This window comes from Conger conger, chromosome 14 (assembly GCF_963514075.1).
Source record: "Conger conger chromosome 14, fConCon1.1, whole genome shotgun sequence".
NCBI lineage: Eukaryota > Metazoa > Chordata > Actinopteri > Anguilliformes > Congridae > Conger > Conger conger.
This window is the reverse complement of record NC_083773.1, coordinates 32,048,302-32,061,494: the sequence shown is the minus strand read 5'-3', so window position 1 is coordinate 32,061,494 and position 13,193 is coordinate 32,048,302. Positions and strand designations below refer to the sequence as shown.

Here is a 13,193-nt window from a genome sequence, read left to right as displayed (position 1 = left end):
GATTTGCGACGGTTTCAAATATAATGACAAGTGATGAATGACAAACTTATTTTCACTTCGAATGAAACGGTACGCGGCCAATTAGAAAGCTAGTCTTCCGCTTTTGGGGAGGAGCTCGGAGGCGGGATTTACTTAACACGATTGGCAAGCGTCTAACCAATAGAATTGTTTAAATCGTGTTTAGTTCTTGTCCTTGCCCAATTGCATGTTGCTTCGACATGCTCTCTCAAGTTGACTGCATTCAACTCTTAGCTTGAAACCAATTTGTTTCACTCCTCTTCACTCTCTGAAACCGGTAACTCCATCAAACAAAGGGGTTTCAAATACAGTAAACTTTTTGTCATCTTCCATTTTTGCCTCATTATCGAACTTACTATGGCGGATACCGCAGTTGACACGACCACCGCTGAGGTTACACCTAAGGTAAGGTGAACTGAATTCAGTTTATATTGATGTATCAAGCAACCTAGGTTTATAACGTTAATAAATTCGCTGTTAGCCGGACAATTATTTGAAGACATAGCTAGCCTATTTTATTTAATATATGCGTTTCTATTGACGAGGTATGTACATACTGGAGGTAAGTTACCTAACGTTACTGTAATGTTAATAATGTGTCCTAAATCCTTAGGCACGGTTAATTATCTGGGAACTTCAGCTAAGTTGAAAACTAGTAATTGAACGTAATTTATTGTTTTTAGCTAGCTAGGTAGCTGACGGTACCAGTTTGCTAGCTGGGTAACATGAACTTGTATGACCCAGACTGGGTTATATCTTGAATATTGCGACCAGTTCCTGTGCTCGTTTATCTGAAATGACGTTAGAAAAAGTGGAGAGATGCTTGTGGCGGCTTAACCAGCAAATGTCTTAAGTTAAATTACTACTTTCACTTAATAAACTATATTGTGCCAGAACGTGGCCATTATCGCGTTTTTGTGTGTTAGTTACTAAACTGTGACTAGCAAGCGGAAGCTGCATTTGCAAATTCACCGTAAATCGATATGTTCAGGACGGGAATTTCCTGTTCTGTGGTGAATGTTGTATTTCGCGTTCCGTTTGTGGACTTCGTCGGTGCACCGAACAAGTCATCGAAAACTTACAACCGGTGGAGGACGTACGGTGAAACGGCGGGAAGCACGCGCGTCTATTCCCTCAGTGCGAGGGGGCGCGCGCGCCCGATACAGAGCGTTTCTCCGGATTCTTTTGTCTGCGAGTAGAGCACGGGAGTTTCTCGGGCTAGAGGCGCGCTCGCTCTATTTTCCGGTACCTAATCATTGCAAAAGTCGGCACCACGGCTTTTTTATTATAGTATGTTCACACAATGTTGCTAGTCGTTTTGCTGTCCTTTAAATCGCAAAGCCAAGTTTTTTTTGATAGTATAAGAGGATTTTCCAGCAACATAAAGCGGACAGATAATATTTGAAACCAGCTGAGAGGACACATGAATTAGTTTAGGCTGGAACAGTTTTCTCCCACCCCTAAACCCAAGCTTGCTGTTTGTTAACTGCGCCGTTTTAATTATTTTCAACGCAGTGGTTGAGCTAACGTCAGTTAGTTGGCGGTTGGTGAGGGGGCGGGAGTGCAAAGCTCCTCATACGTAGTTGGCTAGTCCTCCTACTGCAATGGGATAGGCAGTCAAGTTTTTAAAGACACGCTTTCTCCCTCGCCGTGAATGAGGTTTTGTGTATTTAGAACAGCCTTCGTGTGGAAAGAGTGGGTGGTGGAAAGACATCGCTGAGTGTTTCCAAACTCGCTGCACTAGTTTCGTGTTGTAACTGCCCCTTTTGATGAGTCGTCAGCGTTGAAGCCAACACTGATGTTTTTTTTTCTTTTTAAGGATCTGAAGGAGAAGAAAGAAGTCACAGAAGAGGCAGAGAAGGTGGAGCAGGAGAACGGCAGTGGAGACGCACCTGCCAATGGCACAGTGAGTGTGGCCGCGCTCCCTCGTGGGCCCCAGGCCTTTGTCTTGTGCACTCGCGGTGCGCAGGTGTTGAGCTGACCCCTCCCCCGCTTCCTCCCTTGAGCTCTTTGTGTGAGTCCTGAGATGGCACAGATGCGTGTCGATGAAAACACACAGTTGAGAGAACTTAACAGCCTGGCTGATTGAAGGATAATGTGAAATGAGTTTATTCTTCTTATTTTACACTTTTTAAATATTACTACAATACAAACACTGGTCAAACCAAAAACTTTAGTTGATTTTTATATGACAATCAAATCTGATGTTATGCTGGCAAAATGTGAGTTCACGTAAAGCACAGAATTTGTAATGGACCGTTGTGTGAAAAACGCAAATGTGAAACTCAAATTCGTTATTTTAGAATAAAGAACAAAATGGGTTGCATGGATATGGGCCATAATTCTAATATAACACAAGGTGTGACATAGTACATTTGATTTTTGCCAGACCTCTGGGTGGTATTTTAAAAAGTTTTGTTTATCCACAGAAGACAAATGGTGCAGACCACAAAGTGGAAACCCCTGAGGATGAGGAGGATGAAGACGAGGATGGTGAGACACCGCAACCTCTGACCTTTAAGGGCTGTGACCTCAGCGAGGTCGTGACCTCTAAGGACCCGTGTCTGGCTTTTGCAGCGCCTCTCGCTCAGGAAGTCATGTGGTCTGTTTGCTTTTAGGAGAGGGAGAGGGAGAGGAAGGTGAGGGTGGAGAGGAAGATGGAGCAGAGGAGGCAGAAGGGCAATCTGTGAAACGTCCAGCTGAGGATGAGGTGGGTCCTATCGCCCTTTCGCCGTTCTAAATATCTTCTACACGCATTCTACTTGAGCTTTCTGGCTGTGTGTATCACCGTCTTACACTTGCATTTTTGCCTCAGGAAAAAGCCGAAACAAAAAAGCAGAAGACAGAGAACGGCGATTCCACAGAAGCTGAAGTGAAAGCCTAGAACTTCAGCCCCATCATCTTTGTCTTCGCCTTATCTGATAAAGTAAAGGCTGTGCTTTCATGTGTACATTTTCAGAAGTTTCCGCCCCCTCCCCCCTCCTCAGATATCGTATTTGCACTGGAGTTCTGTAACACCACGGCCCTTTTTTTGTAAAATGTTATTTATTGGTCCTCTGCATGACCAGTTCTTATTACTGCTGCAAATGGGGCCCACTCAAAAAAAAAAACACACCATGCTTTTTCTTTAAAAAAAATATAAGTAACTGTTGTTGAGCACATTTTATACTTTACCTGACCTGCTGCCACCCTCTCTTAACATCCGTATCCTCCCTCTAATGTTTATACACTATAACAGTGACCTCAATTTCACTCAAGACCAAAAAATAAGTTTTTATTGTGGGGATAATTCCTCAGCCTTATCTTTTTCTGTTAGTAGTTAAATGAGCAAATGGCAACAGTGTGCATTAATGGTCCTTTTTATTGTTCAGGGATGATAAAAACCATTGGCTTTCCTGATGATCGGACCTGCTATGGTTATTATCCCCTTTTAAATCTTAAGGTTTTTGGGTGTTCTTTTTGAACTTCATAAAGATTTACATTGCATATTCTGTGTACAGATTTGGTTTGGTTTTTGGTCAGGGTGACCAGCTTTAGGTTGTTAAATGCCCCTCACAGCAGTACCCCACCGTCCAACACCCTGCCCTGCTGTCCTTCTTACATTTCTGAGCAGTTATTTTTTTACAGTTTATTTTTGTTTTGTTTTGTTGTTGCTCTGACCACTGCTTTGTATATTCTGGTTCTGGATTATAAATAAATCAGTCTTTTTATTTGAGTGTTTGGAGTCTTTCCTTTCAATCAATAACTGTTTAGTGCAGACATGTAAAAGTGTTTACAAGATTCAGAACTATGAATCCGTTCCAATTCCAGTTAACCTGGAACAGAAAGGTTAATTAATCTACATCACACATAAGATGGCTGGAGCAGAAATTGTACTGCAAGGAAATTTGATTTGGTTCAAGTCCTTTAGAGCAGTTTATTCAGTGGCAGGGACAAGTTCCTGTGCCAGTCTGCCCTCTTGTGGTTTAAGACTAAATAGCAAGGCTAACATACCCCTCCCCTCGTATATGGAAAGAAAACATTATTCTTTCCTTATTAGGTCAACTGAAGTCGTCCTAAGTTCTAGATGAAAAACAGAAGTGTTCCGTTTGAGGAATCTTTAGGGCCAGCTGGCCGAAGTAACCAGGCTGAGTTTCTTACTGTCGTGTGTCTCAGGAGTTAGCTGTGTCCATGCTATGAAAGCATTTAAGACAGCCACTGGAACCTGACAGGAGTCTTCTGTGGAGTTTATGTCAGACCGTGCAGGCAAGCGCCACCCACTTTACTTAATTAAATGGACACAGTATGCATTGCTTTCCCCGCCCAATGAAGGCCCTGCCTCTAATCCCATTCAGCTTTCCACCACAATCAACAGGGCCAGTGTTAACTGCTTTTGATTTTTATTATAAGTTAAGATGAATTTAAATACAAAATAAAACGTATCTGCATTTCACAAAATGAAGTAATTTGTAATACTGATAGAAAGCGTAACGTCAAATGAAAGAAATTAAAAAAATAAAGTTTCTTTTTTTTTTTTTTTTTTTAAAGCTTTACGGAAGCAGCCTTTGATGAATTGCTTAATTGTTCCCCTACGGGGCTCCATTGCTGGACAGGACATTTTCAGTCAGGCACAACAAAACACTTCATTATATCTAGCAGGGAGGGTCCCCAGAGAAGGACTGAAAGTCTTTATAGAAAGCATTCCATGATGAAAGCATACTTAAAGCTGTGTGTGAGTCGAGGTTAGTAAGAGCAGGCCTCAGAGAGTAGTTTGGGCAGTGAAGTCCAGGAGTGAGGATGTGGAAAAAAAAAAGCCGTGGGGAAGCAATGCCCCCTTGTGCCCAAGAGGAGTATCCCCGGTACGGCTGGTCTCCAGTTCCCAAAGTGCAGACGTCTGTGGACCTGCCAGCTTCCTCTCCAGCCGCTGGGCTCCAGACAGCAGCACAGTTTATCATCCTTTCCCAGTGGACTGTTGAATCAGGACTCTTGTCTCCACTCTCCTCCCAACGAGATGGGAGTGCAGCACAGATATGAGTGTGAAGCAAAAAAAGGATTCTGAAGATTCAGGAACCATCATTCAGCTCCACCTGATAATAATGATAATAAGCACTATCATAACACTCATTAACCTTCACCTGATCATGTTAATGATAATAACATCCCTGTGGGGCTTGGTAGAGGGGTCACCTGCAGCATAACTGAGTATTTTGTGTTATGAGACTGCACGCCCACGTGAGAGCGTGTCACTTTGTGAAGGTGGAGAGCCCTGGTGATGGGATGATTTGTTCAATTCAGTGGGCATCCTGGCAACTATTCCTGGAACTCACTCACTGTTGCTCTGCTCTCATGTACCCAAGTACAGCAGCGCAAAAACCCCAACACGTGTGAAAGTGCACATGCATGTCTCCTATGTTTATGCGTATCGCTACATGTAACGTGTGCGTATTTTATGCGTCTGTGCGCCTACTGGTGTTTAGTGCAGCAAGACAGGGTGGGTCATTGTGACACATTCAAACAGTTATCCTTAAAAGCTTACCTACTGTGGGTGAGAGAGACAGACAGACAGACAGGCTCATTGGGCTACTCAATGTTGGGTTGGTTTTAGAGCTGAGTAGCTCTTCAGAAAGTGCAGGCTTTCAGGACTCAGGTTTGAGCAGCTGTTCATTCACAGGTATTCAGAGTAGGACCATCCCTCTGTAACAGTCTGTTTGTGAAGGGCCACCAAAATAATAATGCCCAATAAATGTAAGAAGATTCTAAATAAGATTCAGAGGCATTTCTTATACTGATAACACAAGAGCACACAGTGCTCCTGGAAATCTGATACAACAATAAATATTGTCACCCATGGCCAGATTGATTAGTAATTTTCACTTTGAAGACTGGTCCTTCAGAAAAGAGGTGGAATCATTTAAAAATGTCCAATAACTCAGCCCTGATGTGTACGTTTGCACTTACTGAGTACTGTAGCTTAATGGACAGACAAACAGACACTTCCTGTCCATAGCATGACACAACCGCAACCAAACGGAAGCAAGCAGCACTGTGTAGATACACTGAGACTAGAGTCAGATTCAGACCTACATACACACGCCTACACAAGCACATACACACAAATTCACACGCACATAAAAAATGCATGCAGCACACACACATACACAAAGTAATGTCTGTCTGTCTGTTTGCTCTGAGGGAGATAGGAGGTAAGGAGTGCAGTGCAGGTGGTGAAGCGTGTGTGTGTGTGTGTGCGTGCGTGTGTGTGTGTGCGTGCGTGCGTGCGTGCGTGTGCGTGAGCATGTGTGCGTGTGCGCGTGTGTGAGTGTGTGTGTGTGTGTGTGTGTGTGTGTGAGTGTGTTTGTGTGTGTGTGTGTGTGCGTGCGTGTGTGTGTGTGTGTGCGTGCGTGTGTGCGTGCGTGCGTGTGCGTGAGCATGTGTGCGTGTGCGTGTGCGCGTGTGTGAGTGTGTGTGTGTGTGTGTGTGTGAGTGTGTTTGTGTGTGTGTGTGTGTGTGCTTGTGGGAAGGAAGGGGAGCGTTAGATCTGAACGAGTAGCGGCTGGGCCTCACTCTGGGGGAGCTCACCCTCAGGGGGGGGCAGCTGATACACCACGCACAGCGACGAGTACAGGCAGCCCACAAACGACATCACGCTCGCAAAGTACATCACGCCCTGCGGCCCCCCCACCAGTGAGGTGAGGGGTCCCATCGCCACGGAGACCAGGATCTGAGCCAGGAAGTACTGGCAGCTGAGCAGAGAGATGTCCACACCCATCCCCCTCCTGGTCCCTCCCTCCGAGGAGCCACAGAACTACACGTGCAAGAGAAGGGAAAAAGAAATACTGTCACATATGAGGACAATATCTATACAATGTCAGCAAAACTATCATCAATATCATCAAAAAAGTTGCTTTTTTTACATTTTAGGGAATTACATTTTAGGGGCAATCAGGAATATTGATGTGTGACCATCCACATCTACATACTACAAGCTCCTACCAAATTTTAATTTACTAAATGTCTAAATCAACACCAGATAGTCAGCTACATTATATATAATGTAGATTAATGTCAGATTGATTGACTGAGGAAGCCCATTTGTATTAATCACACACACATGCACACCCACACCATATACATACATACATACACACACACACACACACACATATGCCTGCAAACACACACGCACACACATACACACACATGCCTGCAAACACACACGCACACACATACACACACATGCCTGCAAACGCACACGCACACACATATACACACACACACAGAGCAGGACTGGGTCTCACCTGTGGGCTCTGGTAGTATTCACATAGCAGAGAGTAGGGCAGGGTGCAGAGTGAGGAGAAGAGCACGCCATAGGTGGTGCAGAGGGACAGCACCACGTACAGGTTCGTGGAGAGGGTGGCCAGGCCTGTGCCCAGACCAAATGCCAGGTAGGCAAAGAAGTACAGAGAGCGTAGGGAGAAACGCTCCTCTAGCTTCTCCAGAATGGCTGGAACCGACAGAGAGAGAAAGGAACAGAGAGAAAGAGAGAAATGAAACAAGTGACAGCTAGAGAGAGGTCCCAAGAAGATGGAAAGAGAGAGAGAGAGAGAAGAATAATTGAGAAACCTGGGTGTAACTGGAGAAAGCTTAGGTGTTGTCTTTTAGATAGAAGCAGAAGAATGCGTGCAGCTCACCTGAGTAGAAAGCTGCACTGAAGGCATAGATACACATTCCCCAGCAGCCCATGCTGACCCCAGCGTTGTAGCGGCGGTAAGCTTCTGAGTCATGGGGCGCCTTTGGGTCCCCCCCAAACACAGCTTCTCCCATGAAGTCAGTGTAGAACAGAAGCATGCCCTCAAAGGATAGCCAGCCTGCCGGACAAAGGGATTGCCTCTCAGTTCAAATTCAATTCATCCAAACTGCCATTTACACAAACAAGGTCAGAAGCAAGCAATTCAGCTCGAGAGCAGGGGTTTGAAATCTTATGTCCCCACAGCCATAAATTACTTAATGAACAAATGTGTTTACTGTTACTCATACCTTATTTTATATCTTATTACATAGCCTGACATGAGTTTGAAAGAAAGCATTCATCAAATGTTTTTTGTTTTTTTTGCATAATCAACATCTGAATATACAGTCTGAAAAGTTCAGTGCTTGCCACAGGTGTAGTGTTTCTTTCTACTGGTGGGAATGTCCATAGAAAGTGAACCGGACAAAGCATTGCTTTTCTTTTTTCTCATGGCCAACCTGTTGGTCTGGGCCCAGAGTTTGGCACCCATCAGTTGAGACAGTATCCAGCAATGTGTGAAGCCTGGCGATGAATACACCAGCGGGTCTCTCCACTAATGCTGCGGCTCTCACCCAGGAAGTGGTTGGTGCAGAGGCTGCGCAGCGACGGGGGCATCCTGTAGATGGCGATGCACAGAAGCTTCATAGACAGCTGTGTGTCTGCGGTTTCTGTGCTGTCACTTAGATCGCTGTCATACCGCATCCCGTTCAACAGTATGTTGGCTACCTGGGAGAGGAGAGGGAGAGAGAGTCAGAAAGTCCAGTCCCAGCATCCTCAACTGCAGCTGCAAAAATAAATGAAACACACAGCAGCAGCAAAACAAAAACACACGGCAGGGGAGACAGAGAAAAGTACGTAACACAGTTAATAACAACGGCTCTCCCCAGACAACATAGTTGTTGTGCATCATATTCTCACAGCACTCTCGAGAGATGAAGAGATGAGGTAGATGTTTTTAATGTTAAACAGTGTTAAAGCCAACATTCTGGTTCTAAAGCCTTTCTATGGAGACACCATTCCAGACCCAGAGAGACCCACCATTCTAGACCCGGTGAATGCAGAGGACAGAAGCCAGATGTAGAACTGAATCTCAAGCAGAGTGGATCAGCCTCCCTGTGGACGATGTCAGTGGAGGAGTAGCTCCACTCTGGGGGATAGGGCACCCATTGGGCGAGGGGATCATGGGGAAGGGCCCTCGTTTGGAGAAGGGGGGCCTGACACTGACCTGCTGACTGAAGGTGACCGTCCTCCTGCGGCCGCTCTCCGTCCCCACAGTGGTGGTCAGCAGGGGGTCGTCCAGCAGGGCCAGGCTCTGGGGCCGTTTCAGGATGCCAGAGGCACCGCCCCCCTCCAAACCCCCTCCAGCCAGTGGACCCTGGGGAGGCGGGGTGTCTCCGGGGGGCATGGGTGGGGCCGCGGCATCCGGGTCAAGGGGCTGGGGCGTCTGCTGGCCTGTGTAGCAGTCGATGAGCACGCTGTCAATGTAGGACGTGCCCAGGGAGGAGGCAAACTCATTGATGCCTGTGAGAGAGCTGTCGCGGCTGATGAAACTGCCATATTTTGGCGTGAGGGGGCTGAGGGGGGAGATGGGACTGGTCAAACCGGCGTACAGCTGCTCGCTGGCGCTGGACGTGTGTGCCAGCAAGTCGGGCTGACAGGGGTGGGGCTCGTAGCACTGGTAGCTGCGGGCACCTTCTTCCTCTTCTTCCTCTTCCCCAGGCCCCATGCCGAGGGCAGCGGGGGGAGAAGGCGGCAGGGGGAGGCTGGGGCTCTTTAGTGCGTTCCTGGAGCTCTTCGGGGGCTGTGCCTGGGCCAGGGGTCGCTCGGGAATGCTGGTGAGCGTCATCGCCGTGGCTGCGACCAGAGTGATGCTGGTGAACATGTAAATGACCCTTAGCTGACCCCCCAACGACCTCCCGAACTCCGTGTGATCCCAGTTGATCCCGCCCACGATGTAGCCAAAACCGCCACCCAGCCCTATAGTGGGAAACAAGTGCAGTTAGACATCCGGCAAGACAGAAAGGATATCCACCCCCAAGTGAGCGTCGTCCATCTATCTAACCTGCTAAAAGGGCATGTATGTTGAGCCCACGGTCCTGGTCCTCGGGGCTGCACACATCCATCATGTAGGCGTGGCTGGGGTTGTCCGCAGAATCGGCACTGAAGTCCATCAGGACGACCCCGCACACTGTCAGCGCGATCCCCCACTTGTGATTGGACACAGTGTCGGCCACCACAGCTCCAATGTCCCGCCCATTCAGCACCAGAGTCAGTCCCATCAGAGCTCCTGGAAAAAGAGTTTCTGCTCAGTTTACTTTATTCCCCATGGGAGTATGAGCTTGTCCTTACAAACCAATCAGAAAGCCAGTAAAGATATATACTGGCAGTCCCTCTAGGTATGTACCTTTGTTGCCGTGTAGACCGTATCCAGCAGCATGCCATGAGCCTGACTCTGCCCCTACTACATGACCTGGCAAGCAGCTCCATGTATTGACACAGTTGTACGACATACATCCACAGCAGAATAACCCTTTAAGTAATTTACGCCTATGCCCACTTCTTTTACTTTTAGGTTGAGCATTTCTTACCAATGGCAAGAGCCAGGATGAAAGGGCGTCGACGGCCAAAGCGGGAGGTGCAGCGATCACTCCAAGCTCCCAATATGGGCTGAACAAGGAACCCTGGGTGACAGAGAATTACACAGAGCTACAGAAACACAGTATGAAGAAGAAAAGAGTGAGGGAGAGAAACTTTTTTTTAGTGTTTCTACACCTGCAGCATTGCTATTTGGAACCTGCTGAAGTTTTACTTAATTGCAATTCATCTGAGACAGTTTTCAGAAATACCCACATTAACTAAATGACCCGAATATGTATTTATTCAGACAAACTTCAGTGAGTGCTTTACATAGCATCGTCCCCTCTTAGATAACTACATTCCCAACAGATGGCTATTAATAATGGCATCGTCTAAAAGTATGCTGGTAGTTCTATTAATGCCATTAATCTTGTCCTCTTGCTCTCATGCCACAGTCTATACAGAGTGTTCATGTTTACCCAGTATGGGGCTTATGAACCACACCAGACTGTAGAACTGGTCAGGCAGGCCCATCTGTAGTAGGACAGGGGTGACATAGGCTGTCTCCATGGCATAGCTGAACTCAATTCCAAATAAGATGCAGCCATTGAACAGCAGCTCGGAGAAGGTGCGCCGGGGGGGCAGCTCAGCCAAGTCCAGCTGCTCCAGGGGGCATGGCGTATTTGGGGGAGGCGGCGGGGATGGTCGGATGAGCTTCCTACGCTTTGGGTGCCTCTGGAAATTGTTGGCGCGGTGGCTTAGGTGGCGGGTGGAGGATGAAGGGAAGCTGGAGGTCTTGGGCATCGACGGTCTCCAGGTCCCGTCCTGAGCCGAGCTGACACCCCCTCCAGGACTGGTCAGGAGAGGGTCACTCGGGGTGCCCATCCCTTGGGATGACATTACTTTCTGCCTGTTTTTTTCTGCACACAATGAAATTGGTCCCTGCATTAATGCAATCAAAATGTCTAAGCCTGTCACTGTGCCTGTTGGGTTTAATAGTTTCGCCAGTATTAACAGCAGAGAATGATACGTGCATACGCATTTCGGTTTAAAATTTGACATGCGGAGAAACTGCGGATCTTTTACGTCACAAAAAGGAAATCAGTATCGTCCTGACTTGACACATACGTCCTGTGTCAAAAGCGAACATATACATTATTGCAATTCCGTGCATGCTTTACCATGTAAGACAAACTATAGCAAAGGCGGTGGATGGGAGGTTGCAATATGTACGAGGATACAATATCGTGACGCTGCACCTCGTGCACATGAAGAGCGGTGACAAAGGTGCGGATATCTTTGGCTCATAAAAAGTGCGAAAAACCCCCATGTGTTCCCTTGAGCCCAGATCACCGGTATGACATGCAGAATTGCTTAAAAAATATATTTTATTTCAATTTCAGTCATATGCCTACAATACCTTGATCGTTAATTAACTGAAAAGGCAGTAGGTTACCACAGCGTTACACGTAGAATTCACCTTACAATCGTGTATTTGTTAGAATTTAATTTAGTTAATGCATGAAGACACATAGGTTATTCCGGTTGTCAGACCAGAACAGCAGCTATCTTACATTTACGTATAATTTGCAGCTTATAGGCCGTGGAAGCTCAGTGACTTGGCATTTGTTTTGCTATGTGAAGATTATACAATCGAATCGACTGCTACTGTGTTCTGAAAAAGGACAATGCGTGCAAATGGAAACATGAAAGACATTTACCTTTTCAGGGGCTCTGTTCACGTTTACTACAGCATACCATTTGGATAAAATTGGCACAGCCCTATCTGACGTAAAGTTTGTTTTATTTATTTTTTCAGATGCATTACAGATTCAAATTTTCCCCTAGTGTCTTTGATGCAGGCATTTTTCAGTCATCCTCTGTCCCTGCGCCTTCCCCCTCTCTCCTCCCTCCCTTGTCTCCCCATATCTCAGAAGTGACGTCATTCTATCACTCCTTCTCTCGCGTTCGCTGGGTAGACCTGCAACATCAGCACCCGATCCACCCCTGTCGCGCGTGCTCACTATATCCTGCCTGCTCAGCTTTCCGGGTTGTAACCATGACAACGTTCTTTCGCCGTGACCTTTATCTTGAAATCACCGAAGGTAAACGTTCAAATGAATGTTGATGCCATGTTTGTAGTTGATTAATAATAACTCGGAATTCAAACTGATTCTAGCTGAGCATTAAATTGTATAGCCACAGTCAACCAAAGAAAAATTCCAGTGATTACAAACTACCGTCTGAGCAGGCAGGTGCCACAACCACATGCTTTAGAATGTACTTAGCTGAGATGTATATTTTCATAATATATGTGACGAATGATTCCAGAAGGTAAAAAATTGGTGAATTTCGGGGCGAGCCCTGTCCATCATCTTGACTGTTTTTGGGGGGGTTTTTTTGGGGGGGGGGGGGGGGGTTTCGTTTTGTTGAGTTACATTACATTACATTATTGGCATTTGGCAGACGCTCTTATCCAGAGCGACGTACAACAAAGTGCATACCCATAACCAGGGATAAGTTCGCTGAAAGACCCTAGAGGTAAGTACAATTTCAACTGCTACCTGTACAACAAAGATAAGGACAAGGGCCATTTTTTTTTTTTTTTTTTTTTTTTTTTTTTTTTTTTTTTGAACAAACAAACAAACAGAGCAAAAGTCACCAAAGTTAACTATCCAAACACTGCTTACCTAGCCAACTAAAATACTGATACACAAGTCACAGAGACAACAATTAAGGTTCACAGGGAGGTAGGGAGGGATGGGGAGAGGTGCTGTTTGAAGAGGTGTGTCTTCAGCTTGCGCTTGAAGGTGGGGAGGGATTCTATAGT

At 46.2% G+C, this 13,193-nt stretch overlaps 2 protein-coding genes across 4 annotated transcripts; one reads left to right on the top strand and one right to left on the bottom strand.

Moving 5' to 3' along the window:
• Positions 1 to 198: 198 nt before the first annotated feature.
• Positions 199 to 3,728, top strand: si:ch211-222l21.1 (prothymosin alpha). The gene is made up of 5 exons (XM_061220132.1): positions 199 to 423; positions 1,838 to 1,924; positions 2,448 to 2,511; positions 2,637 to 2,728; positions 2,834 to 3,728. The coding sequence occupies exons 1-5, from the start codon at positions 376 to 378 to the stop codon at positions 2,900 to 2,902; spliced, it is 360 nt and encodes a 119-aa protein (XP_061076116.1). The 5' UTR covers positions 199 to 375; the 3' UTR covers positions 2,903 to 3,728.
• Positions 3,729 to 4,380: 652 nt separating this feature from the next.
• Positions 4,381 to 12,257, bottom strand: slc45a1 (solute carrier family 45 member 1). 3 transcript variants are annotated; one of them, XM_061220038.1, is made up of 10 exons: positions 12,085 to 12,257; positions 10,843 to 11,283; positions 10,375 to 10,467; positions 9,849 to 10,073; positions 9,012 to 9,763; positions 8,359 to 8,512; positions 7,689 to 7,865; positions 7,296 to 7,501; positions 6,562 to 6,802; positions 4,381 to 5,084 (listed from the first exon to the last, which is right to left on the bottom strand). In XM_061220038.1, the coding sequence occupies exons 2-10, from the start codon at positions 11,261 to 11,263 to the stop codon at positions 5,071 to 5,073; spliced, it is 2,283 nt and encodes a 760-aa protein (XP_061076022.1). In that variant the 5' UTR covers positions 11,264 to 11,283; positions 12,085 to 12,257; the 3' UTR covers positions 4,381 to 5,070. The 3 variants fall into 3 exon arrangements, with proteins under 3 accessions (XP_061076022.1, XP_061076023.1, XP_061076021.1); XM_061220039.1 differs by having other exon boundaries at positions 6,577 to 6,802; XM_061220037.1 differs by having other exon boundaries at positions 4,381 to 6,802.
• Between the last annotated feature and the right edge of the window lie 936 nt (positions 12,258 to 13,193).

Coding starts and splice junctions, on each gene's coding strand:
- si:ch211-222l21.1 (XM_061220132.1), top strand. CDS start 376: ATGGCGGATACCGCAGTTGACACGACCACCGCTGAGGTTACACCTAAG. Junction 424..1,837: donor CCGCTGAGGTTACACCTAAG/GTAAGGTGAACT, acceptor TTTCTTTTTAAG/GATCTGAAGGAGAAGAAAGA. Junction 1,925..2,447: donor ACGCACCTGCCAATGGCACA/GTGAGTGTGGCC, acceptor GTTTATCCACAG/AAGACAAATGGTGCAGACCA.
- slc45a1 (XM_061220037.1), bottom strand. CDS start 11,263: ATGTCATCCCAAGGGATGGGCACCCCGAGTGACCCTCTCCTGACCAGT. Junction 10,074..10,374: donor CATCCTGGCTCTTGCCATTG/GTAAGAAATGCT, acceptor CTCTTTTTCCAG/GAGCTCTGATGGGACTGACT. Junction 7,866..8,358: donor CTGCACCAACCACTTCCTGG/GTGAGAGCCGCA, acceptor TTTGTCCGGCAG/GCTGGCTATCCTTTGAGGGC.